This window comes from Natator depressus, chromosome 7, assembly GCF_965152275.1.
Source record: "Natator depressus isolate rNatDep1 chromosome 7, rNatDep2.hap1, whole genome shotgun sequence".
In the NCBI taxonomy this organism is placed as follows: Eukaryota; Metazoa; Chordata; order Testudines; family Cheloniidae; genus Natator; species Natator depressus.
This window is the reverse complement of record NC_134240.1, coordinates 121,617,278-121,645,240: the sequence shown is the minus strand read 5'-3', so window position 1 is coordinate 121,645,240 and position 27,963 is coordinate 121,617,278. Positions and strand designations below refer to the sequence as shown.

At 43.8% G+C, this 27,963-nt stretch overlaps 1 protein-coding gene and 1 long non-coding RNA gene across 2 annotated transcripts in view; one reads left to right on the top strand and one right to left on the bottom strand.

Annotated features, from left to right (window-relative positions):
• Positions 1-154: 154 nt before the first annotated feature.
• Positions 155-16,939, bottom strand: LOC141991224 (uncharacterized). Its single transcript, XR_012640346.1, has 3 exons — positions 16,801-16,939; positions 7,962-8,098; positions 155-324 (listed from the first exon to the last, which is right to left on the bottom strand). It is a non-coding gene; the product is annotated as an uncharacterized LOC141991224 (long non-coding RNA).
• FBXW4 (F-box and WD repeat domain containing 4) overlaps positions 16,687-27,963 on the top strand; it is a 94,755-nt gene continuing 83,478 nt past the window's right edge. The window contains exon 1 of the mRNA XM_074959490.1: positions 16,687-16,934. Coding sequence (XP_074815591.1) covers positions 16,687-16,934 — 248 coding nt within the window. The remainder of the gene's footprint in view (positions 16,935-27,963) is intronic.

Below are 27,963 nucleotides of genomic sequence, written 5' to 3'. Positions count from 1 at the left end.
TTTCTAGTTTTATACACCCTTCTACACCCTCATCAATTCTGCTCCTTCCTTGGGGCTTACACATCTGAAATGCATATTGACAGTTATACCTCCTCTCTCCCCACCAGAATCAACACTTGTCAGCGTTCATGTTTGGGTCTTCCCATCTTTCCTCGTAAGTCAGCTGATCATAGGCTAGTCTGGTCGTTGGGTGGCAGGATCGTCTCTCGGTGCTGGGAGAGGTTGTGAAGAAATTGCGACGTGGCAACTCACTTCCAACCCAAGCAGCCTTCTTTGGGGTCTCTTATCTATGCACGCGGGTGACTCTCATCGAGGGGTACATGCCTGCATGAAGAGAAAAATGGACCTCTTCATGTTGCTGAGTTCTTTGAGGATTTATACTCCTCATTCATAAAGACAACAGGGAGGGAGAACTAGCATTTTAAAGGGACATTGCTATATAGCTTAGGCTCAACATGGAATTTAAACCTTAAAATGGTGAGGACCAATGGGAGTGGTGTATTCTAGGGAATTGGAGCAGAGGATTTGGGAATAATTCTCTGGCTCTGGCACTGGTTTGCAGTGTGACCATGGGCAAATCCACGACCATGTCTGTGCCTCCAGTTTCCCATCTGTAAGATTAGGATAATGATGCTGAACCCACTACACAGGGAGGCATTATGAGGCTTAATTAACATACATTTCCAATGACCTTTGAAAACTTCAGTTGAAAAGGTGCTATCAAACAAAGTATTCTTATTCTTATTTCTCACCTGGTGGAGAACAACCTTGGGGTTATAAATATTTTTTAAAAAATTCCGTCAATGCCTCTGAGAAAACGAAAAAACCAAAAAAGGAAATAGCCGGTTTGCTGACGGACTCACCAGTATTTTGTGCTCTGCACCAGCAGAGGGAGCACAAGCTCATTAGCAATCCCTAACCACAGAGATGTGCTGATATCAAGCTGGTGACAAACCAAGAAGCAAAGGATCCAGAGCCAAGTTGAGGCCACCTTAGAAGTTGGAAACCTTGTTACTGAGCCGCCCACTCACAAGTGATGGGGTAAGCCCAATCATGATATTGAAACTATGACTATACTGCAAACCAGAGAGCGCTCAGGAATGAAATCTGATACATCACTAGGAGGTCCTACATGTAACTGAAGTGACCAGCTGCCTTGAGACTCTGAGAAGCCATGAAATCTGAAGAGCAATGGCTGGAGAGAGTGGCGATCCACCAGAGGATGTATTTATCTATTAGTGAATGAGTTCTGCATTGAAAAATGTAGCAAAGTCATGACATACCAGATAAAATGAAACTTCATGTACTTTCTTCAAGCAGCAATTGGTCACCTGTGCACCTGCATTCATGGAACATTTGTCGTTTTCATCCTCCCTTTGGGAATGTTTATACAATACTCAACATCAAAAAATTACCTGAATACCAAATCTTTGTCCTTTTCCCTTTTGCACTAGCCCTTCACTTTGAAGCATAAGTGACAGTTGAAATTGGACTAAGCCCCCGATCTCACCTCACATGGACCACAGGACAGTGGTCAGATGGCAATGCTTTGTAGTTGCTACAGATGGAGCACTGTGGGTCTGATCCAAAGCCCCCTAAAGCCAATGGGGATCTTCCTCTGATTTCAATGGGCTTTAGATCAGGTCCCATCTGGATGCATGGGTACTCAGCTAGAATGGGGGAGCAGGAATTTCACTAAATAGGCTAACTGAGAGGTCACTGTCATTAAGCTTTTTCTGCTAAGAACAAGACAGGAAGCATGGCAGAAACTTCTCCAAAGGCCAAACTGGAGGCTCAGTCCTGCAGCTTTCACCTTGCAGGTAGTCCCATTGCAACCAAGGGCTACTCACATGAATAAGGACTACTTGTGCAAGCCAGGGTTGTAGGATCGGGTGATTGGGTGTTTAACTGTTTACTTACGGCCTGATCCAAACACCAATAAAGTCAACGGAAAGGCACCCAGTGACTCATATGGGCATCAGCTCAGGCCCATACAGAGCCTACTCATTTAAAAATGTGCATAACAAAATGGGCAGCTAGGAATCAAGGACATGAAACTCGGGCCATGCTCTGTGCAAAGCAGCAGACGGGTGATTTCCAAACCTACTTTTGAAGGGAAGGTTAAATTTCTCCAAGATAAGGAGAGCTAGAGTGAGCTGGAATGCATCACTGACCCCCCCGCCCACCTCCCAAGCTCATCCCCATGATAACAGCTGCTGTGCTGGAAACCTAATGCTGATGAAAGAGTTAAAGGCTAGCTGATGGGCGATATCGGTGACATACCTCTGAATTGAGCATGCTCCTGGAGTGAGACCGCGGACTGGTGTTACTCAATGAATAGAGGCCACTCCAAGGGAGTTTTTCCTTGAATAGAATGGGGTCAGGGAGCCGCTTTGGGGAACAATGGTTGCCACCGGCTAGCTGAATTTCTTACAATCACACACCATACCCCCTGATCAAATAGCTCCTTTGTCAGCCTGATATAAAAACATGTCATACAATGATGATCTGGAAGAATGACATGAGCTTGCCTTTCAAAGAGATCAGAAGGGCTTGTTGTGCACAAAAAGAGCCCCCATCAGAGTCAAGAAAGGGAAAAATGGAGAATGCAGGGGGTGAATGGAAACAAACAGCAATAACAACAACAACAGAAAAGGCGGCGAGTCGGAAACCCGGGTCTGGTTTGTTTCACAGCGTCCCATGGACGCAGCAGCACAGCACGATCTCATTGAATCTCGTTCGGTATTAACGGGGATGTCATATTGTGCTGCCATTGGGATTCCATTGTCAATCTGCACTGGGACAGAAGAAATTGCTGGATGGGAAAAGGTCACTTGGCCCAACGAACCTGCCCCCCTCCCCAAAGTGTCTCAACGCCATCTCCCTGCTTTCTCACTGTATCCCTCTCTCCTCTGTCTTCCTAACAATGTCTAGCTGCTGCCTTTATGTTATGTTCATAGTTCTGTGCGCTGGTGTGGTCATTCTTGCCTATCTGCTTGTTATGACTTTGAGAACGAATCCTTCCTGCCCAAATCCCTTTTTATCTTTCATGTTTTATTTCTTAGATTGTGTCTCCTGGTTTCAACCTTCTCTCACCAGCATTTGTAGCGCATTATCTAGATTTTTTGCAGGAGAAGGGGCTTAGAATCATAGAATTATAGAAGATTAGGGTTGGAAGAGACCTCAGGAGGTCATCTAGTCCAACCCCCTGCTCAAAGTAGGACCAACACCAACTAAAATTGTCGGTCTTCTCCCCAGACAATCTCCCAAGATGTACAGGAAAGGAGCTCCTTCTCACAGACCTCGTAAGGCAGAGCATTCCAGTAGTGTCTAGCCCAACAGTCCCACACTATGGCATTTACATGCATTATGGACAATATTTTGCAAGCTAGCAGAGCTCTGAAGGCCTGAAGAGAGAGGTTGGAATTTCCAGCTGGGCTCAGCACCCTCAGTCAGGGTCAGACTTTCAGACCAGCTCCAGCTGCCAAGTTCTTGGGAAAATCTGGCTCCAATTTTAAGTGCTGCACACTTGAAAAATTGGCCCCAGGTCAGTTTAAACCTTGGTCCCGTCTCTCTTTTTATGATTTTTCTATTTTCTGCCATTTTAAAAAACAACCTAGGAAATTCCACACAAATGCTGTGTTAAAAGATCATTAAGTATGTTCGGGTAAGCCCTGCAGTCAGGAAATGCACTCTGCTCTCTTGTGTGTATGCATTAGGATAGATTTCTATGATCACATGCTATTTCTCCTTCTATACTATATAGTCTCATACCATTTTTCTACAACCTTAGATAACATCTTGCAGTATTCTGCACTACTCTGTATACACACAGTACAGCCTCATGAACTCATTTATCAGAAAAGTACACAGCAAACTGTGTTGACAGACTATACTGTATATCAAATACAAACAACAAGAACAAATACTTGCTGGCATATATAAGCCATCTAAAATTGCTGCTAAATTATCTTAGTAGTTCAAGGCCTCAGCCTTTTCCTTCCACCTGGAAGTCTGCACTGCTGTGCTGTCATAGGGCAATTGTCCCTTTAAGAGGAGTCAGGACCTTGCCTGCCCATGACAGCTCTCTGAAGACCCACCTGGCAGTAACAGGTTGCCCCAGGTGCTTGTTCTGTAGAAGAGCAACTGCACCCTATAAAACGGGTGCCTGAGCTCGGTGAGGGGCGGTACTGCCAGCAGGAGGGTGTCTCTGAGGGGAAGATGCTTGGAGGGGGACGGCAACCCCAGAGGGAGAGTGTTCCATGGGAAGGAACTGGGAGGACTCCCGAGAGAGAGAGAGATTGTTCCCACGGTGGAAAGAGCAGAAGTTTCCTGAAGAGAAGGAACTGGAGGCTGTTCTCCAATGGAAGGGAGCAGGAGCAGCCTAGAAGCCCTGGCTTCGGATGAGGGTCTTGGGATGGGTGCCCCAAGGACCAAGCAGTTAGTTGGACTGACCCTGAGAGACTGGATTTCCCAAGAGGGGCCTGAACAACTGGTTTTGCTTATGCGTGTGTTACTCTTTGTTGTTAATAAATGAGCCCCTCTGAGGGGGATGCTTGTTAATGCCCAGAAGGTCTGTTCTGGACTTGTCTATACCGGGGTGAGGGAGCGCCCAAGGCAGGGCTTGCCCACAGTGCCATGCCTGAGTGCAAGGAGGGCCACAGCCGGAGGTGGAGCGGCCAGATGTGCAAAACTAGCTTCATAATTAACTGCCTCCACTCCTGAAATGTCTCAGCAAGCCTGTGCTGCTGGCTGGGAACAAACAGCTAATGTCCAGGGCACTGGCAGAATTAGTCAGACATGCAAGAGAACTTAGTTAAAATGTGTAAGTGGTTAAAGTTTTGACAAGAAAACTGTTGTCAGTAAGAAAGCGTGTGTTTGAAGTGGTATAAAAAACTGGCTTCTGTCTTATTTGTGAAATCCAATGGGACCATATAGCCAGAGAGTCCATCACAGTGAATAAGCACAAGGGGCCGAGTTACAGTTGCACGTGCAACCTGAAGAGCCGAAAGTTAGACTGCAATCCAGGCCCCGTTTCCAGAGGTGCTCCGTACTCACTAGCACTCCCCATCTTCAGCGGGGTGCTCAGCGATTTAAAACATCAGACCATCTCTTTGAATAGAAATGATACTTCAACATTAGACAATGTGCTGTATTTGGGGCTGTACTTAACATGCACCTGGACACCAAAGCTGGTGCAGCGGGTAGCTAGTCCCTTGGTAAGCAGTGTAGCCCTCTGTGACCATGTGACACTAGTCCGTGATTTGCACTTGCGTCCTTTCCAGCTCTAGGAGGGTTTCTTGGTGGTGGGTTTTGGCCTATCAAGCTCTAAAAGGCTTGAGACCTGCTTGCCTGGGAGACACCTCTCTCCCTGAGCCGCACTGCCACATCTGTGGTCAGTGGAGGAGCTGGAGCTACCTGGATTTACAAAAGAGGAAGCTGTTGGAATGACATCAGCTGGGAGGGCCTGAATGTTGCAACTCTGCCCACACCTTGGTTGGAGAAGCTGCTTTCATCTTGGGACCAGGGCTTTTTTTGTGGGGGGATGGGAACTATCTGGGGACGGTGCAGCATTTTCATCTTTCAAGCTGTAAGTGTTCTGTGAGTTTAGCTGGTCATTTATGTTACATGGTTAGGCATGGCTGCTGGATTTATCGTCTTAAAGAAACGGTAGAGATACGCAAGGCTGGGGTTAAGCACTTGTAATATTTTCTTCTAAATTAAAAGAAATAATTATATATAAAACAAAATCCACTGTCGTCTTGTCATTAGGGCTAGAACAGCATTTCAGTGCTGCGGGCGTCGCACACATCTCATCTCTGGCTCAGATCCTCAGCGGGTGTCAAGTGGCTTGGTTCTGTTAACTGCAATGGAGTTGTGCCAATTGACACCCGCTGAGGATCTCTGCCTGTAAATCTATATTCCATTGTAAAAGAAAAAAGAAAATCTACGCTGAGAAAACACAAAGTTTGCCCAGTTAAGCACTCAAAAGAATCCGGAGACAACAAAGTTAAGGTTGCACATGCAACCTTAATGCTGTTCCGTTGTGAGTACGCAATATGATATAACCCTTAATTCTATGATCACATATAATTATTTCCACAGGACCGTGCCTCATTTAGTGCAGCAGGTGGACTGTGCTTAACCTTGCTTGTTCAAACTTCCAAAAACCTTATTTTATTCTATTCTTGTTCTTATATTGCACTCATAACTGTGGTACTGGATCAAGACTGGAAAAATTCATATTGAAAACTTTAGAAAGTTAGAAGGAATTGCAAAAAGGATCTTAGAATGGAAACACTTGGACTTCAACAATAAGTGTATTTCTCAGGATATATAGCTACACAGATGTTTGCGTGTACTTCTGTTCAATCTGGCCTCAGTGACAGTAATATAATGGGTGGTTGGTACAATGTTTTAATATTAGTCCAAAAGCACATATTTCTCTGGGTGATGTGACCATTAGAAATATTTAAAATGAATACATGAGAATTGATCAAAGATTCTGCAGATTGTTGCCCCTGCTCAATGCGGGTTTCAAACTGAGGAGGAACCTGAATCCCATGAAAAGGACACTGTGTTTTTACAAAAAAACAGAAACTACTGGTCACTTGCTATGGGGATGTAACTAAACTGGGCTTTCTTAAGGCAGAGGGCACAATCTAAGAGAAACAAAAAAAACACATGAGGGAGGGAGAGCGCGAGAGAGCTGAATTGATTTCAGTCTGTTCAGGTCTAGCTGGAAAACACAATGCAACGAAATGGCCCCTTAGTCAGCAAGCTGCTTTTCCTAGGTTTTTCCCAGGGTTTGAAGTGGAGAGGGAGGGATAGTGTTAGAAAAAGCAAGAGAGACAAGGCAGTAGGAATGGCGGGGAGATGAGAAACATAGCTTGGAAGGGTGCAGAATAGCCTGTTTCTTCTGGTGAGTGGAAAACTTTGATGTCAGTGTCTCTGATTTTAAAGGGGGAGTGTCAGGTTAAGGCTCAAAGGCCCTGCTGTTTGAATCCTGGCTCTGCTTGTGCTCATGCAACTCTGCCTGTGCACACACCTGCATGTACACTTTACATGCGCAAACACCTGGGGGCAAGTCCATTGGACAAATGGGTCTTGCACATTAGGGTTCTATAACTTGCTTGCTCAGGTATTTGAATAAACCAAGTACAGGTGCAGGTGTTAGTACTGGAAAGTCCTGGTTACAATCACATGTGCACCAGCAGAGGCTGGGTTGTGGCCCTATTGAAAAGCAGGGTTATTTTTTCCTTTTAAAAGTACTTTCATCCCTATGGTACTAAAACAACCTCAAGACTCTCAACCTCTCTGTGAAGTGGTAAATCTTGTTATATTCGATAGCTGGGGAAAGTGAGACAGTGAAAGGCAATGTGACTTGCCCAAGGGCATGCAATACTCACACCCGTATCAGGGTTCAGAACAGAACCTGGGAGACTAGACTCCCGTTCTCCTGCAGTAACCATTAGGCAATGTGTGCTCTGGATTATGAGGCATTCTGCACTGGATGTTTGTTTTGAATTTCTAACTGCATTTTTATGTAACTCAAATAATTCAGAGAAACTATCAACAGTGAGTCCATTGCAATCACAGAGCAAAGCTAAAAACACAGGGCCAAATTTATCACTGATGTCACCCGACTGATTTCATTAGAGTTGTTCCAGGGGGAAATTGGTCTAAAGTTTTTTCCTCTAGTTCCACATTCCAAAGAACAGAAAGACTTTTGCACTCAAGGTGGAGCTCTGAGAGCTCTAGCGCTGCTGGGTGGCACAGCTGATCTCGCTGGAGTTCTCATCCAAATATTGCATCAAGCACTCTAACATGCGGGCAAAAGAGAAAACATATCTAAGGGTTATGTGGGGCTTAAGATCAACTTAGTGACAGATACAAATGTTACTTGAAAGATTCCTGAGCCATATAACCTTATGTTTTGGCTGAACCACAAGCATACTCACACAGGGTAGTGCACACATCCTGGAGAAAGATAGACAGTGAATCAGTTTGCTTGCAGTGGACAGAACTTCTTTATCAGATGGAGAGGTTTTGACTTGAGACTTTGGGATGTTGGCGTTTTCCTTCCCAGTTCTTGTTTCTATTTAAATAGATCAATTCAAAGTGAAAGGCCTTTTTTCGTGGCAGGTGGGCTGGAAAAGGGGGTTTAATTGCTCTTTATTCCTGGATTTATAATCCGACACGCTGTACACACGTTTGTCACAGAACTGTGTGAGCTGCCTGCCTCTCATCCATACATTGTCCAGCAGATGTTAAAGCTATCAAGGATGTTTGCAGTTCCAAAGGAAAACATTCTTTATTTTGGGATGTGGGATTTTTTTACTGATCTAAACAAATAAACCAAAAGTAGTCTTTCCACAGGAGAGGTGGGACTTGCATGATCCTAAGAAACCTGTGTAAGTGGGGATCTGAGTCCCCTCCTCTGGCCCATAAACTATGTTTGCAATTATTTGTTCCTGCAGTTTATTGTTATCACAAAATTGGAGGCTAGGTTAGTCCCATTTAAAAATCAAGTGCATTGGCTTTATATTTTCATCTACATATATTTATTGTAAGGATTAAGCACTAGTTAGTATTTATTTGCATTACAGTAACACCGAAGGGCCCTGAAGAGAATAGGGGTCCCATTGTACTAGATACTGCAGAGACACATCGAAAGATGCTGTCCGTGCCCCAAGATGTTTACAGTCTAAGGCTCCAATCTTGCAACTGGATCTGCTAGCATGGACCAATGCACTCATGCAGGATTGGGGCCTAACAAAACAATTGGCACGGGAAGGGATACAATTCATTCTACACTATTTTTATATATGCATTATTATTAGATATTTTTGTTTACTTAGAAATACAAGACAACACAGTTCTCCCTAGCTGCCTCTCAAACAATCCTTTTGAATGGTTTTCATGGAAGAGGTTGGTCTTTAGGAGAGTTTTGGAGGAGAGGATAGTGCCTTTAGGGATCAGCATGGGATAAATTGAGAATTGCATCAAAATGTTGGTTTCCAGGCCTGAATAAGCTCCTATTGCTTTATATAGGAATCTGTGTCACATTCAACCTACAAACGAAATCGCTGCTGAGCGTATGGCCGAATAACAAGAACTAGCCAAAATAAGAACTAGCTGCAGCCTCCTGGTGAAAAAGGTCCAGTCTACAAGAAAGGAATGTCTCTGAAGTGTTCCTTTGACTCTTACCATCTTCTACAATACGGAGAAGCAAGCCTAGAAACTCTAGCAACCCTGGTTCTGTGAATTTCTAATTGCTGAAGACTAAAGCTTTGGACTACCTGTGAAATAAGTGAAGAGTGGGGTGACAACCCCTAGAAACAACATCTCACTGAACTCAGCCCTGTATATGCTCCCAAAGAAGCCAATGGGAGTTTTATCATTGACTCCAACAGGCTCCAAGTGGGAAAGAAAAAACCCTAAAATATGTTTGTAGGTAGCCCCTAGAAGACACAAGACTCAAAACCATTCCTTTTGGACACCAAGGGTGACCAGCCTTTGAAGCCTGGAGGGTTGGGGAGTTTCTCAGTCTGTGTGCGGCAATCATACTGCCCCAGCAGAAATCTAGCATTTGGAATTGAAAAGCATTTTAAATTGAATCATTCAGAATCCCACAGCTGTCTGGTGAGTGACAATCTTATGTGGCCGAGGGGGGTAGCGGGAGGGAGTTACTGCTGGGAAAACTGTTAAAATGACCTTTTTTCTAAATAGATACTTCAGATAATTCTTTGAAAAACAAGGTTAATAAATAAATAAAATCCGTTGACTGACTTCAAGAAGGTAGCAAATTAACAAAACAAATCAATAACAAAATCAGAATCCAAAGTAAAGGAATGACTGCAGTTTTGGCACTTAATGAATAATAATCATTCAAAATAAATTAGTAATAAATGAACTGTCAAGGCCAAATCTGAAAAAAAGGAGATGATGCAGTTTTATGACTGTAGCTGAAGATATACTTTTATTACACTGCAGCTTTGCCAAGACAGAGCTTTTGGAAGCTTTGCTGTTAGGTTTCATTGACCTATATATATATATATATATATATCTTTTTTAAACTATTCAACCAGCTCTGCTGCTGAGGCCAATATATAAGTATTGCCCTTGTATGGCAAGTGGAAAATGAAATTGACCATCCGCCTAATATCACTATGAGCTGAGTGTAGTGCAAAAAGTAACCAAACAACATCCAGGATGACAGAAAAGTTAGATTTGTAAAATTCTTTCTCTTTTGATAATCTTAGTTATTAGTCATAAAGGGCCCCATCCTGGAAATGTGTAATAGCTTGTGAGATGTGATAATTCCCCTCAGTTCCCACTGAGGGCTCTCAGTTCCTTGCAGAAGATGTTGAGTACCTCACAGGATAGGGAACAATAGATGTATATAGTTTTATATGAGATTTTTGCCCCTTTAATGGCACTTTGTACACAGCAGCTTTTAATTCTGATTTGTTCTGGTTTATTTTTATGGAGACTAAACCAAATCCATGAAGCATGATTTGGAGAAAACCAGCAGAAGATTTTACCTCTTATTCAACATAACCTCCTTTTTATCCTCTTTAATCCCTCAATAATTTTTTGTGCTCCTCTTGCAGAAAAGCAATTTTGCTAATCACCTTTGCGCCAATCCCTGCATTCCTGACAATAGTGTGAACAGCTTCCATCAAAGTCTTTGATGTGGGAAAGACACACACACACATGTAATCTGAAAACAATTCAGCTCCTTGCTGCTCAATGGAGAGCACTCTGCTTTAATAGAGTGCAAGTTCTGTGGAGGTTTCTAATCCTTTCTGCCAAAGAAGAGGAGACTCAGTCAGGTAGCACACCTTATTCAGAAGTTAAAATAACATGTTACTGCTCTCAGAGAAAATCAAAACAACTCAAGATCAAAAACAGATTCCGCCATCCCTAACGGGGTAGACTCTCTACTCAGATAACGCTTGATCTAAGTGTGTAACAAGCAACCTGCTTTAATCCCTCAAAGCGATGGTGTTACAGATAAGTACTGTAGTAGTATATGCGGTGTCTTAAGTTTCAGAAATATACAAAAGCATTGGGTGAAAAGAAAAACAAAACAAAAACCTGTCCACTTGACTGTGTCTTTAGCTGGAAAGGTATATTGGAGGGCAGTACAGAGATGAATAAAAGCCCGCGAGAAGGAGATAGCAAGCAAATGATGGGCAGGTATTGACATGGTATTTCTTACATGCTGCAGTTGATTGACTTTTACCATTACGTTAGAAGCTTTCAGATTGTAACTGCTCATTTAGGCCCTGCTCCTGCTGTGCCAGCCCAGAGCCCTGCTAACTTCAATGAGGCTCTTTGCAGTCATTGCCCATGACAGGATTGGGGCCTTAGCTTGTTAGCTTTTTGAGGCAGGAAATGTAATTTGCTATATGTTTATCCAGTGCCTAGCACAATGGGACCTCAGGTGAGTGCAATATAAACAATAAAACGAAAGTGATAATGATAGATGTATGTTTATTAGTCACAGGCAAGATCCTCAAGTGCCTCCTTACGTCTCGATCCTGCAAACACTTTTACATGGTTGCTTTTACACACGAGTAGAGTAGTTCCAGTGGGTTCTTAGGGTCTGATGCTGCAAACACTCACTACCTCTAGTCCCTACTACTATGAGCAGTCTGTAGGTAATAAATGTTTAGATACTTTGTGGTTGTATGTCATATGGGTCGATAACTCTAACAGAGACAGTCCCACTGAAGTCATAGTAGTATGACCTATGCCTGGGAATACATGCTTCCAGCATTGGACCCATTCAGCTTGCTTTTCTTTCTTTCTTTCTTTCTAAAATAATGGAATGGTGATAGCATCTTTCTGACAAGATTTAGGCTATGCCTACGCTACGGCTTCTTCTGCAGTTTCCACTGAATGCATCCGATGAAGTGAGCTGTAGCTCACGAAAGCTCATGCTCAAATAAATTGGTTAGTCTCTAAGGTGCCACAAGTCCTCCTTTTCTTGCTACGGCTTATGTCAGCATAATTTATGTCACTCAGGGGGGTGAATGCCACTCAGGGGTTGTTTACACCAACATAAGCACTGGCGTGGACAGCGCTACGTCCCGCCGACAGAGCTACCGCCTCTCATGGAGGTGGTTTTATTAAGTCAATGGGAGAGCTCTCTCTCATGGGCATAGAGCGTCTTCACCAGACACAATGTAGCTACTCTGCTGAAGCACTGTATGTGTAGACAAGCCCTTAGTCTTTGCGATTATGTTGAAGGGTAAAAATCTATACTAGTAAACAAAGCTTATTTTTAGGGCTGTCGATTAATCGCAGTTAACTCATGCGATTAACTCAAAAAAATTAAACACGATTAAAAAAATTAATCACGATTAATCACAGTTTTAATCACACTGTTAAACAATAGAATACCAGTTGAAATTTATTAAATATTTTGGATGTTTTTCTACACTTTCATATATATTGTATTCTGCATTGTAATTGAAATCAAAGTGTGTACTATTTTTTATTACAAATATTTGCACTGTAAAAATGATAAAATAAATAGTATTTTTCAATTCACCTCATACAAGTACTGTAGTGCAATCTCTTTGTTGTGAAAGTGCAATTTACAAATGTAGATTTTTTTTGTTACATAACTGCACTCCAAAACAAAACAATGTAAAACTTCAGAGCCTACAAGTCCACTCAGTCCTACTTCTTATTCAGGCAATTGCTAAGTTTGTTTACATTTACAGGAGATAATGCTGCCCCTTTCTTATTTACAATGTCACCAGAAAGTGAGAACAGGCATTTGCATGGCACTTTTGCAGCCAGCATTGCAAGGTATTTACGTGCCAGATATGCTAAACATTTGTATGCCCCTTCATGCTTCATGTTTCAACCACCATTCCAGAGGACATGCTTCCATGCTGATGATGCTCATTTAAAACAAAAAATGCATTAACTTAATTCGTGACTGAACTCCTTGGGGGAGCATTGTATGTCCCCTGTTCTGTTTTACCCGCATTCTGCCATATATTTCATGTTCATAGCAGTCTCGGATGATGACCCAGCACATGTTGTTTGTTTTAAGAACACTTTCACTGCAGATTTGACAAAATGCAAAGAAGGTACCAATGTGAGATTTCGAAAGATAGTTACAGCACTCGAACCAAGGTTTAAGAATCTGAAGTGCCTTCCAAAATCTGAGAGGGACGAGGTGTGGAGCATGCTTTCAGAAGTCTTAAAAGAGCAACATTCCGATGTGGAAATTACAGAACCCGAACCACCAAAAAAGAAAATCAACCTTCTGCTGGTGGCATCTGACTCAGTTAATGAAAATGAACATGCGTCGGTCTGCACTGCTTTGGATTGTTATTGAGCAGAATCTGTGATCAGCATGGACACCTGTCCCCTGGAATGTGGTTGAAACATGAAGGGACATATGAATCTTTAGCACATCTGGCATGTAAATAGTTTGCGACGCCAGCTACAACAGTGCCATGTGAAAGCCTGTTCTCACTTTCAGGTGACATTGTAAACAAGAAGCGTGCAGCATAATCTCCTGAAAATGTAAACAAACTTGTTTGTCTGAGCAATTGGCTGAACAAGAAGTAGGACTGAATGGACTTGCAGGCTCTAAAATTTTACATTGTTTTATTTTTGAATGCAGGCTTTTTTGTACATAATTCTACATTTGTAAGTTCAACTTTCATGAAAAAGAGATTGCACTACAGTACTTGTATTAGGTGAATTGAAAAATACTATTTCTTTTGTTTTTTTTACAGTGCAATGTGTTGTAATTGAAATCAATACATTTGAAAATGTAGCAAAACATCAAAAATATTTAAATAATGGTATTCTATTATTGTTTAACAGTGCAATTAATCGCGATTAATTTTTTTAATCGCGTGATTAACTGCGATTAATTTTTTTAATCGCTTGGCAGCCCCACTTATTTTTAAGGTGCATACCCCACAATGTTTTATTCAGAGTACTGTGTCCATCCTATACCCGATCCTTTGCATAATTACTGCTTGCAAACAGACCTTTAGCTGATCCAAATATTTCTTAGTTCTGTACCTCTTTATGGGACTGCAAGTCACACGACATTAAGGCCCCAGAGTTGCAAACACTTACACATACATGTTTAACTTCATAGATTCCAAAGCCGGAAGGGACCATTGTGATCATCTGGTCTGACCTCCTGCATACACAGGCCATAGGCCTTTCTTGAATTAATTCTTGCTTCATGTCCAATAGTTAGAGCATATCTTTTAGAAAAACATCCAATTTTGATTTAAAACAGTGATGGTGAATCTAGTGCAGCCCTTGGTAAATTGTTCCAATGGCTAATTACTATCATTGTTAAAAAATTGTGCCTTATATCTAGTCTGAATTTGTCTAGCTTCAACTTCTAGCCACTTGACTATGTTAAACCTTTGTCTGCTAAACAGAAGAGCCTTCCATTAGCAAATTTCTGTTTCCTATGTAGATACTGATAGACTATTTAACCTTCTCTTTGATAAGCTAAATAAATTTAGCTCCTTGAGTCTGTCACGAAAGGCAGGTTTTCCAATTCTTTAATCATTCTCAAGGCTCTTCTCTGAACCCTCTCCAATTTATCAAGATCCCTCTTGAAGTGTGGACACCAGAACTGGACAAGTGTTCCAGCAGCAGTCACACCAGTGCCAAATACAGGGGTCATATAATCTCATTACTCCTATTCAATATCCCCCTGTTTATGCATCCAAGGATCGCATTAGCCCTGTTAGCTACAGTACTGCACTGTGAACTCATGTTCAGCTGATTTGCAACTAAGACCCCATAGTCTTTTTCAGAGTTACTGCTTCCCAGGATAGTTTCCCATGCTGTAAATATGGCCTAGATTCTTTGTTACTACATGTAGATCTTTACATTTGGCTGTATTGAAACACATATTGTTTGCTTGTGCCCAGCGTACAGAGAGATCCAGATCGCTCTGTATCAGTGACGTGTCCTCTTCGTTACCTACCACTCTACCAATTTTTGTGTCATCTGCAAACTTTATCAGTAATGATTTTATGTTTTGTTGCAGGTCATTGATAAGAATCAAACACCACAGGGCCAAGAATCAACCCCTCTGAGATCCTACTAGAAATACACCTGCTCTATGATGAGTCTTCATTTATACTTATATTTTGAAACATATCAGTTAGCTAGTTTTTAATCCATTTATTATGTCATGTTGATTTTGCATCATTCTAATTTCTTAATCAAAATGTCATGCAGTACCAAGTCAAATTCCTTATGGAAGTCTAAGAATATTACATCAGCCTTATTTCTTTTATCAATCAAACTTGTAACCTCATTAAAAAATCAAGTTAGTTTGATAAGATCTATTTTCCATAAACCCATGCTGCTAGGCATTAATTATATTACTTTATTTTAATTCTTTATTAAGTGAGTCCTGTAGCAGTCACTCTATTATTTTGCCTGGGATCAAAGGTAGGCTGACAGGCCTATATTAATGGGGCTATCCTGTTTACCCTTTTAAATTTTTGGCACAATATTTGCTTTCTTCCATTCTTCTGGAACTTTCTGTGTTTCAAGACCTATGAAGAAGCAACATCCATGCTCCAAAGAGCTCCTCGGCCAGCTCTTTTAAAACTACTGAATGCAAGTTATCCAGACATGCTAATTTAGTCAATAAGACTACTTGAGTGCTTAAGGTTAAGCACATACTTCACTGCTTTTCTGGCTCAAGACCTAAGTATTGAATAAAGGCCTTCTCTTACGGTCATCCTATTATATTCTGAGGTGATCATATGATACTAGTTAATAACTATTTGCCTTTCTAACTGTGGGGCATGTCTGGAGTTCTGTGATTGGTAAGCAATCTCTGTATATAGCACTCTGGGCAGGTGGAAAGTCCTATGGGCTTGTATGATATTGTTAAGAGTATTATTTGCCTACCCCAGTGGGGCGAGTGGGGCTGCATGTCTGTTTTGGGTTAGGAGCCTTCCCTGTATGAAACGCTCCAGACTGGCTGGAAGACGCTATGAAAACGTACCACACTAGTAAATTAATAATAATAAATAATATAATGTGCCTGCCCTAGTGCGTGCGGGGCTGCGTTTCCGCATTGGGTCAGGAGCGATCCATGTCTCTCTCCATCAGTCCAGGCTCCTGCAGGATGGCACTAATCACACAGTTATTAATTATTCTTTTCCCGGCCCAGTGGGCGCGTGCCATGCTGGCGTTTGGGGCCCCGCATGAGAGTGTTAAAAGTATTGTTAATTCACGTGAATGAGTCTTTCCTTGCCCGGGCATATGGGGAGGGGGGGGGGAGGCCCCGCATTTCCTCTGGGGGCGGGAGGTGACCCCTCGCCCTCTGCGCCCTGGCGGCGTTGGCCGGCCACTGAGGCGCACGAGTCCGTTACTGGCGAGCACGGGGCCGCCCCGGCCCGTGGGCGGCCGCCTTGCCCGGGGGGTGGGTGGGGAGCCCGGCCCGGGGCCCCCAGCATGTTCTGAGCCCCGGGGCCCGGGGAGTGGGGCAAGGAGCCAGGGGACCAGGCCCTGCCTGCCCGGGCAGTGACAGGCCGCTGCTCCTGCCCCATGTGACTGGGGAGAGGCTGCCCCGGCCATGGCTTGGCCTCCCCCCGGCGGCGGCGGCGGCAGCTCCGGCTCCCGCGGAGGAGGGCCAGGGGCAGGGGCGGCTCCATGGGGAGGAAGGGCAGCCCGCGGGCCCCCCAGGCGGAGGGGGGATGCGGGGCCGCCCGCCCCTCCCTCCTGTGGGCCCTGCCCGAGGAGCTGCTGCTGCTCATCTGCTCCTACCTGGACGCGCGGGCCCTGGGCCGGCTGGGCCAGGTCTGCCGGCGGCTGCGCGCCTTCGCCGGCCGGGACCCGCTCTGGAGGCGCATAGCCCGCGGCTGCCTCAACTCCGGCTTCACCCGGCTCGGCGCCGACCTGTAAGCGCTCCCGGGCCCGCCTCGCGGGGCGCCCGGGCCGGCCGCGGCGGGTGGGAGAGGCCGGGGCGGCCGCGGCCTAGCTGGTTGCCAGGGGCCGGCGCGGTCGCTAGGGCGCAGCGGGGGGGGGGCTCTTCCCGCAGCGCGGCGGCGCCTGCCCGCGCCCGAGGGCCCGATCCGGCCCCAGGGGGCTCCAGGCCCCTCGTCTCCTGCCCAGTCGGAGGGGATGGAGCCGCTTACCCCTGCGTGTGCAGCCTGAGCGTGGCCCGACGGGGGGGCCTGGCCAAGCTGGGACAGCGGCCCCCCCCCACGCCATGGCTAACTGGGGTTAAAGAGCCATGGTGGGGGGGGGATGTCAGTGCAGCCCCACCCTGCGCTAGGCGCTGTACAGTAGGGAGACCCCATCCCTGCCCTGAAATATCTATGTGTGCCCCTGCATATATATACACCCTCGTCCCCCCCCCCCCAGAGTCATCAAATCCCTGTCCGCTCCCCCGAAACACGGTGATCATGAAAACCAGACCCTTCCTTTGCCGCTCCAAAAGGGGGCGGGACAGAGAGAAAGAAAAAGCAGCATGTAGCCCAGGTAAGTAGGTTATCACGCTTGACACAGAGGTGAGCACACACCTGCACACAAAACATCCACGCTGTTCTCAGGCAGGTTTCAGAGTAACAGCCGTGTTAGTCTGTATTCACAAAAAGAAAAGGAGGACTTGTGGCACCTTAGAGACTAACCAATTTATTTGATTTGTGCTGGAAATGGCCCAACTTGATTGTCATGCGCATTATAAGGAGAGTGATCACTTTAGATAAGCTATTACCAGCAGGAGAGTGGGGTGGGGGGAGAGAAAACCTTTTGTAGTGGTAAACACCCATTTTTTCATGGTTTGTGTGTATAAAAAGATCTTCTGTACTTTCCACAGTATGCATCCGATGAAGTGAGCTGTAGCTCACGAAAGCTTCTGCTCAAATAAATTGGTTAGTCTCTAAGGTGCTACAAGTCCTCCTTTTCTCAGGCAGATATTAGCCTTGCTCCCTGTGTGTAATGGCCGGTGACGTCCCATGCTGCCAGTGTTTTTGATTTTACACTCCCCTTTGCCTAAAAACAGAACAAAAACTTCTCTTTTCCTTGGTGCTCTGTGGAAGGTCCATTCGACAGTGAAACTGACCATGCAGAATGCTGTCCGGGTAAACATGCTCCACACTGTTGTGGAAACAAGCTTTGTCCAAACTGAAGACCACATTAAAATAATCGGTTCAGAGTAGCAGCCGTGTTAGTCTGTATCCACAAAAAGGAGGACTTGTGGCACCTTAGAGACTAACAAATTTATTAGAGCATAAACTTTTGTGGGCTACAGCCCACTTCATCTATGCATCCGATGAAGTGGGCTGTAGCCCACAAAAGCTTATGCTCTAATAAATTTGTTAGTCTCTAAGGTGCCACAAGTACTCCTTTTTATTAAAATAATAATGCAGATAGCTCTTGGGGGTAGTTTGTAAGCTCTTTGAGGTATGGCCTGTCTTTTTTTTTTTTCTATGTCTTTGTACAGTGCCTTGCACAGTGGGGCTTGTGTCTTGGTTGGAGCCTCTCGCGCTACTGTAATACAAATAGATAATGATAAAACCAAATATTCCACAGAAATGTTTGAAACCCCAGCATTACAGCACATCATTATATGTGAGCAAAAATTAAACTGACTATATATGAAGCAGAAAATAATTTTTTTTTGTCTCAACTGAAAGAAATGCAAAAAGTAAACAAAGTGCATTAATAGTAAATTGGGCTTTTTTGAATTCTCTTGCTTTTAATAACCCAGGTGTAATTAGTAGCCAGTAAAGGCACTTGTTTGTTTACAACATACAAATCTTTGTGTCTCACATGCTGCTCATTTAATCTCCTCTCCTATTCTCCCCACAAATTGTCCGTAAAGGCTCAATCTAGCTAACCTTTTACTTGTGCAAATGTTCCTTTGTAGTAAATGGGATTACTCATGTGCGTGAAGTTACTTACGTGTATTTTTGGCTGGATAAGGCATGTAAGGATACGGAAGACAGGATCTACTGAGAAACCCACAAGAGAGATCTGAGTTTTTATTTTTATTATTAACTAGCCACTTGTGGCTATCACAGAAGAAATGACTCTTCAGGACTCATGTATTGTAGGACCCATTGGGGTTTATGGGTTATAAACTCTTCAGGGCAGGAACCTCATTTTCTTTCTTGGATGTAAAGCTTGTAGCGTATTTTAGGATTTGTCGACCTTTTCTGCGTGGAGCCCTATTCAGTGTGGCATTGGGTGGACACAGATATCTGCCTACATGAAACCGCTTGCAGGATTGGGGCTTGGAGTGCTGCTTGCGTCTCTTTAAAATCTATTACGCTCCTTATACAATGTATGAAATGCTGTCTTAAGCGGCCACATGACATTTATTTTTTTGTATGCAGTGTTGTTGTAGCCATGTCAGTCCCAGGATATTAGAGAAACAAGGTTGGGGAGGTAATATTATTTTTTTATCAGACCAGTGTCTGTTGGTGAGAGAAAAGGAGGACTTCTGGCACCTTAGAGACTAACCAATTTATTTGAGCATAAGCTTTCGTGAGCTACAGCATCCGATGAAGTGAGCTCCTCCTTTTCTTTTTGCGAATACAGACTAACATGGCTGTTACTCTGAAACCTGTTGGTGAGAGAGAGACAAGCTTTCGAGTGTACACACACCTGAAGAAGAGCTCTGTGTAAGCTCGAAAGCTTGTCTCTCGCCAACAGAAGTTGGTCCAATAAAATATATTACCTCACTCACCTCGTCCCTCTAATTTACTTTCCTTATTACTTTTGGGACAACAATAGGTAGATAATAAACTTCTTTAAAAATTAGCATGCTTCTTTAAAAAACATTTCCTACTGATCTGTATAAAAATGTTCCTGAACAAAAATATATCCAAGCACCAACAGCTCAAACAAGAGCTTAGATTGTGGGAGGGGGCTGATGGGGGATGTGGGAAGTTCCCACATCTAGATTTTAAGATCAGAAGATATGGTTGGGTCATCTAGCCTGACCTCCTGTGTAATTCTATGGTCTGTGTTAAAGTCTCAGCCACTCTGAGTGCGATACAAACCTGTGTAGGAAAACCCAATTGGTGTTCAAGTTTAATACCTAAACCACTTAGCTATCACAGCCCGGGACTATACTCTTTGCTCAGGCAATGCTCCCTTTGAAGTCAGCGGGAGTAAGGGCTGTGGGACAGCTGTGTGTTGTGGCTTCTGGAGTCTGTCTGCTCTGATATATTATTTTGTCTTCTGAGGAAATGAAGTTCTGTATTTTTTCATTAAGAATAAGGTGGTGCAGTGCCGCTCCGGCTGCAGGAGGGATCAGGTATACAGTAGAGCAGGTGCAGCACAGCGGAATGTAGGCCAATAAAGAGCTACAAAAAGATTCAGTAAGTTTGGGGGGCAGGGGCGGGATGTGAGTGGAGGATGTTTGTAAGTAGGGGCAAGGGCGCTTGAACCTATGTAAGCTTCCAGGGTTTTGGTGTTCTCCTAGGTGCATTTTGGACAATTTATTTGATATTCTGGGGCATCCTTTTAAAAAGTCTCTCTAAATACCTCTGCATGATGAGTACTATTTGAATGCTGACAGTACGGTCAGTGCTGTATAAATGGATGCATAGTCCTGGGCCCAGGGAATTTACAGTCAGACACGGACAATACACCAGATCAGTGGTTTTCAACCTGTGGTCCCTGGACCCAGGGCGGTCTGCAGACTATGTCTAAGATTTCCAAAAGGTCTTCCCCTGCATTTGAAATTTTTTAGGGGTCTACAAATGAAGAAAGGTTGGAACCACTACACCAGATGACACTACAAGCTGCTTATGCGGCAACCTCAAGGAGTATCAGATAGCTAACCAGCAGGCTTGAAAAACATGGAACCTCAAGGAGGGCGATAGGGGATGGGTCACTTGATGATTCCCTGTTCTGTTCATTCCCTCTGGGGCATCTGGTATTGGCCACTGTCAGAAGACAGGATACTGGGCTAGATGGACCTTTGGTCTGACCCAGTATGGCTGCTCTTATGTTCTTTACACTTTGTTGAGGTAGATAAACTGAAAAAGGAAAAGGAGTACTTTTGGCACCTTAGAGACTAACAAATTTATTTGAGCATAAGCTTTCGTGAGCTACAGCTCACTTCATCAGATGCAAACTGAGTATCACGGCATCTGCTGTGTGCTGATCTTCTGGATGAGAGCTAAAAGCCAGGATCCTGCTGGCTCTGCATGGAGATTAAAGATCTCATAACACATCTTGGGTGAGGATTATCCCAGTGTTCTTTGTCAAAATCTCCACACCTCTGTACACCAGCTTGTTGCCTCCCTTCTCCCCAGTGATGGTGTGTCAGTGCAGATCTATCTCTTGAAGAGCTGTGGAACGAAAGGGGTGATATAAATGTTCCATATAGCACTGCTGCACACAGTTGCCAAACTTACACCCATACTTTACTGATATTGGATTAACAGACCTTCCATGCTTTAAGTTTACTAGCTTTTTCCTCACTGTCTATCCCCTGGTCTTTGTGTGTGTCTGGAAGCCAGAGACTTGGGATGTAGGGATCAGTGTCTATAAATAAGGAATGGTGGTGGTTTGGTAATTCTAGCCAGAAGTCTGGTAGGTGGCTCACTGGTTGCAAACTTAACTATTAGACAGGTTTCAGAGTAACAGCCGTGTTAGTCTGTATTCGCAAAAAGAAAAGGAGTACTTGTGGCACCTTAGAGACTAACCAATTTATTTGAGCATAAGCTTTCGTGAGCTACAGCTCACTTCGGTGCTTAAACTAAACCATTACAGGGTGAATGGAGTAGTGATAGAGACCAAAGATAGTTGGGCCATCTTGTCTACTCCTCCCACTCTGGCTAATGCAAGATTATTCTCTGGAGATTTGCCAGTTTTGTTTTATATTACCTAAGTAATGGGGCTTCCGTCACTTTCTTTAGAGAAGTAATGGAAACATTGCCTAAAATTAAGGTTTTTGTTTTCAAAGAGTTTGCACAACTACGTTCACTAGGGAAAAAGAAAAGGAGGACTTGTGGCACTTTAGAGACTAACAAATTTATTTGAGCATAAGCTTTCATGAGCTACAGCTCACTTAATCGGATGCATTCAGTGGGGAAAGAGAGCAAAGAATGGTGGTGCCCTTTCCAATAAATGTGTTGAATTGCACAGTTCTAGCAGAGATCTCAAACTGTTGCCCCCTGAAAGGTTAGCACAAGATAAATGCTAGTGTGGAAGGTGTACAATTCTGTGCAATTTTTCTTTTTATGGTACAGAAGTTCCATTTTCTATAGCTTTATGATTTATTACTTCTGCTGTTAAATAACTTGTTTACAACAGACATCTGATAACACTGTGTGTGGAATAGAGATAAATTTGGGTCTGAAATATGGGATGTCCTCGGTAATTTATTGGTTGTTTTTTCTCTTCATTTTCTTAAAGGAACACAAATTTGAAAATGACATGTCTCTCAAAATTGTGTACCTTTACGTATAACTGAAGATTACTGTAACTGAAATATCAGAGAAACAAAGATATTTTTGTGTTAGTTTGTATGTTTGACTGTGTTGACAGTTTCACTATTGTATGAACCTTTCATAGAGCAATGGGAAAGAGAGACCCTGCCCCCCCCCCCTTTTTTAAAAATGTGATTGTAAAACCATAAACGTTGGCAGCAGGGTGAGGCAGTAACTGAAACGCCTTTGAATTCATTCTTTGAAACTGCCTAGATTTCAGGTTGACTGTGCCCATCATATTTGTGTCTGGGCATATATTCAGGCCAATAAAATAAAATAAAATAAATAAAAAACACTGCTAAAGTGGTTGTCACATAGATTAAAAGAAATTGACTCAATTTCAGACTTTAGCTGTTTCACACGATCAGCTGCTGGTGCTGAGTGGTGGTGTTAAAATGTAACGCAACATTAACAACCCCGCACCCACGCCACCTCGGGTAAACACAGCTAATTAGGAGATGTGTGTTTAAGTGATGTTTCATATTCAGTGTGTTGATTCAAACACACACACACACACACACACACACACACGAGAAAAGAAATTAGTTTCTCTTGAACAATGTTCTTAATAAAATTATCCCTGGAAAAAATAGGAAAGAACTTCACGAATTCACACCCATTGTGTATTAAGGACTCTGGGGCCTGATTCAGGAAAACACTTAAGAATGTGCATGAGTGCTTTGCTGGATCAGGCCCTTCGTCAATCAGCATGCAAACAAACATTTTAAAATTTTTGCATCACAGTGTATTTTGTTTTTTGACCTGTGTGGTTCTGGAATGTGACCCTGCAAACTCCATAGGCAGAATTCCCATTGACCCACCGGGCAGGTTCTTTGTGGAGCAGCTGCGGGATGAGACCCGAAATTTAGGATTGTATTTATATTTATTTATATTACAGAAGTACCTAGAGATCTCAGGCTCAAGTGAAAATAGCAGCCCCATTGTGGTAGCTGCTGTACAAACCCAGTAAAAATACAGTCTAAAGAGCTTGCAGCCTAAGGGTCCAGGCTCCATGCACATACCGGGGTCTGCCCTGGCACAATGCATTGCAGGATCGGGTCCTAGGTTAATGACAAGATGCAATAGCTGGATGCAGGACACTTCCTGGTTAAAAGTGTATGGTAGTGTGTCATGTAAAAGTCCTGTCTTAATAACTGTCTGCAGCTGAACCTTAACTGAGAAGTGGTATGAAACCATTGTTTTGGATGAGAACAATTACTATGTATTATGGCAGGTTTCAGAGTAGCAGCTGTGTTAGTCTGTATCCGCAAAAAGAAAAGGAGGACTTGCGGCACCTTAGAGACTAGCAAATTTATTTGAGCAGAAGCTTTCGTGAGCTACATCCGATGAAGTGAGCTGTAGCTCACGAAAGCTTATGCTCAAATAAATTTGTTAGTCTCGAAGGTGCCACAAGTCCTCCTGTTCTTTTTACGTATTATGGCAGTGCCTAGAGATCCCAACCTCAGTTGTGCCTGGTGCTGCACAGCACACAGAGACCCTGCCCTGAAGCGCTTACAGTCTAAATAGATAAGGTTTGTTTGCATCCTCTGTTTCGGCTGTAAGCTCTTCAGGGTAGTAAGGGCAATGGAGGCTGAGGGAGTTGAAGCGACTTGCCCTCGGTACCACAGCTGGTCAGTGTCAAAGCGTGGTCTAGAACCCGGGTCTCCACACCCCCATCCAGTGCCTTGCTACTGGACCTTATTTTCTCTCAAACTTGTTTATTAGCAAAGAACCAATTCTGAGGACCTACTGTTATATTTAAAGAAAGGGAAAAAAAAAGCAAAGCAACCAGTGGCAGAAACTTCTTTCCTCCTTGTTCTGAAGGAATTTTAAAAGGAAAGTGAAAGATATGGCCTACACAACTTGACAGTGTGTACTTTGTGATGTATCATTGTCAAAAATATTAGAAATGTTCTGCTACATATTTACCTCTTCCCCGCTCCTCATTCCTGCATTACCCATTAGGAGACTTCACTTTTTCTCCAGTTTAGCATAATAGATTCTTTCATGGACATATTTATTGTCTTCAGCCATTTGCAAATATTGTGTTTAATAGTTTCTGTGAGTTAATAAAAAGTAGAGTTCACTTTACATGTTTTTTTTTTTTAAAAGCAAACACCTGCAAGAGCAGGAAATGGCTGATCTGCGCAAGTGTAGAAATGCAAACTGCATTAATGACAGGAGGCGTCTTCCTGAGGCATTGGGGGGTGGAGGTGCAAAGCTTCTTTATCTCCCTTCAGACCCTGTAAAGCAGAAGTTTTAGAGTTCTTCTGGCTTTTAAGTCCAGTAAGGAAGCAGGCAGTGAAGTGAGACAGAAGCTACAGAGAGGCTTACTCCAGGGAGCGTACAGCAGAGTCTCTGCCACTCCTGTGAAGCCCAGAGGCATGGCATGCAGTTACCGTGCCATGGTGGGAGACAGTGCTTCTTGTCATCTTCTCCCTCCTCCCTCTCAACACCTTTTAAGCTTAGTAATGACCGATACACGAATCAGTCAGGATAGCTCTCAGGTCTGTAAATTACTCCCACTAGTCTGGGGCACATACTGAGATTGTTTCTCGTAAGATCTTGAGGCTGAAGCGGAAGAGGAGCTTTTGCGTAGATCAGGGCTTAAAAAACGTATCCAGCGTCTACTGTGCTAGCCCAGGACTAAGCCTGTTGAGCAGAGTGAAAAGACTTGTCGCTATGCCCCGGCAGTTTAAAGACCCTGTTTGTTCACTCTATCTAACTGTAACATATTGCAACTCAACTTTTTAAAATAAATTTTTAAGAGAATGTACTTTACTACTAGGGCTGGTTGACTAGTGGAAAATACCTTCACACACTCACAGTAATACTGTTACGGCAGCTTCTCAAGAGGTTTTAAGCTCCTGTCAAAGGCAAAATCCTGCTGCAGCTTTAACTGTGAAGCCACGCTTTATGCCTCCATAATAGGGAACAGTTCTGCACGTGAAGGGCGATGGATCAGAGGAATGGACATGTCTCTCCATATCCGGATTCAGTGATGCTTATTAAATAGCTGGCAGCTTTGAGTGAGGGTCTGTGTCAACCTTTACGTATGTACAGAACCTAGCACAAGGCCCTGATCCTGATCAAGGCCTCTGGATACTACCCTAATACCCATTTAATAATAATGATAATAAATGATGGACATGGACATAGATGCAGGAACTAGGGTGCTGGGGGGCTGCTGCACCCCTTGGGCTTTAAGTGGTTTCCATTATATACGGGGTTTACAGGTTGGTTCAATGGCTTTCAGCATCCTCACTATAAAAATTGTTCCAGCCCCCTCGGACATGTAGTGTAGCGATGATAATATAATATATGGTGGCATCTGTCATCATGTGCCCTCTGTTCTGTTGCTCTTTGCTTGCCTTTTCTGCTGTGTTCAAGTTGTCTCTAGGGCTCTCTTCCATTTCAGAATTGTCACCTTTCTTAGCTATTTGAACCCATGTCAAATAGAAAAAAAGAAAACATTGTCCCAACCATAAGCTAAATGTGGGTCATGCACTAAAGGGAAATTTCTCTACTGCAGCAGTTCTCAAACTGTGGGTCGGGACCCCATCGTGGGTTGCGCCCATTTTTAATGGGGTCACCAGGGCTGGCTTAGACTTGCTAGGGCCTAGGGCCGAAGCCCGAGCCCCACCGTCTGGAGCCGAAGCGCGAGGGCTTTAGCCCTAGGCAGCAGGGTGCAGGTTACAGGCCCCCTGCTTGGGGCTGAGGCCCTTCGGCTTTGGCCTTGGCCTCCACACGTGGGGCAGTGGAGCTCAGGTGGGTCAGGTTTTGGTCCCCCCTCCTGGGGTCGTGTAGTAATATTTGTTCTCGGAAAGGGATCACGGAGCAATGAAGTTTGAGAATCCCTGCTCTGCGGGAAGAGCTGTTTATATAGCAAGTCAATTTGTTGAGGACAGCAATAGGGGCATCTAGTATAAATAGTTCTTCTCTCTTGGCTGTTTGTGACCTATGAGTTGGTGGGTCTCAGTTCAGTTCCTAGTGGACCGGAGTTCAGATCTCACAAACAACAAACACAGTTGGTCCCCTTGTTAGCAGTCTGAGCTGAGAGGTGAAGGACTGACTGGGTCATAAAAAGTAAACCTCCCTCTCCTTCCTATATGTGGTTCCTCCAAATTAGGTTTGAGGCTGATTGGTGATGGCCAGTGTAGGGAAAACTTCTGTTTATCCTCAGAATAGATACAGCATAGACAGGATTTCCCTCAGTTATGGCACCTTTTGTCAGCGCTAAAAGAAAGAGAAATGTAGCGAACCTGTGTGTACATATTTGCATATGGCACAAATGCAGATTGAAGTTGGTGATTAAAAATGGCCAGCGCCTTTGGGAGTGTGCATTGTTATTGGGAGGGATAGTCCATGCTCCTGGAAAAATACAGCAAGAGGCCGTCACATCTTGTGTATGACAGTATCTGTTCTTACACGCACCATTGTTTCAGCTCATGCTGAAATTACACAAAGCAAGTATCAGAGTAGCAGCTGTGTTAGTCTGTATCCACAAAAAGAAAAGGAGGACTTGTGGCACCTCAGAGACTAACACATTTATTTGAGCATAAGCTTTCGTGAGCTACAGCCCACTTCTGAATGCATCTGATGAAGTGAGCTGTAGCTCATGACAGCTTATGCTCAAATAAATTTGTTAGTCTCTGCGGTGCCACAAGTCCTCCTTTTCTTTTTACAAAGCAAGTAGGAATCTCCCAATAAAAGGCTGGAAGAACTTGCAGTTGCAGAAGTATCTTTCATGACTGCAGGAGACTGTGGTTATTGGGGATCACCAAACACTGCTAGAGGGGAAGCATTCGGAGGAAACTTATTCACTCTTGGCTGAGTGATATTTTTTTTTTTTTGAGGGGGCCCAGGGCAGTCACTGCAGAGGAGTGGCCTGGGATCCCCCTGGGGCAGTGGTACTGAAGGGACTGACCCACTCCTTCACTTCAGCAGCTGGGAAGTATGGCCCATAAGGAATATTATATTTCTTCTGGTAACTCTGCCAAGAAAGAGAGGAAATCCATAACTTGAGCAGAATATTTAAACTTTTTGTGGGGTGGGGGGTGAGGTCAGAAGGGGGAAATTAAAATCTTTTATAGTGGGTTTGTCAAGATTGTTTTATCCTGGAAAGCTAGTGGACGATAAGAAATTTTCTTTTTCTTACAACCCAGCAACAAGCTCTTCTCTTTACACGGGACTTCCAGTTCTGTGCACACCTGATGGAGGAAAGATCCTGCTGTGGTCAAATACTATAGAGCAAACTTCAGGATTTTGAGAGGGGGTTTGTTAGTCTAGGTAGCTGCTGGTAAAGACACCCAGGTATCCTTGATGTGCGGTGTTTTATAAGTTGTAGTTGGTTCCCATGGTTATAAAGCATTGTAGCCATTGCGTCTTGGGCTGTAATTTCTTTAGAATTTGCAAGTTAAAGTCTTGATTCTGCTTGTCTGATTTCACTGGCCCAGTCTTGTGTACCCTTTTTATG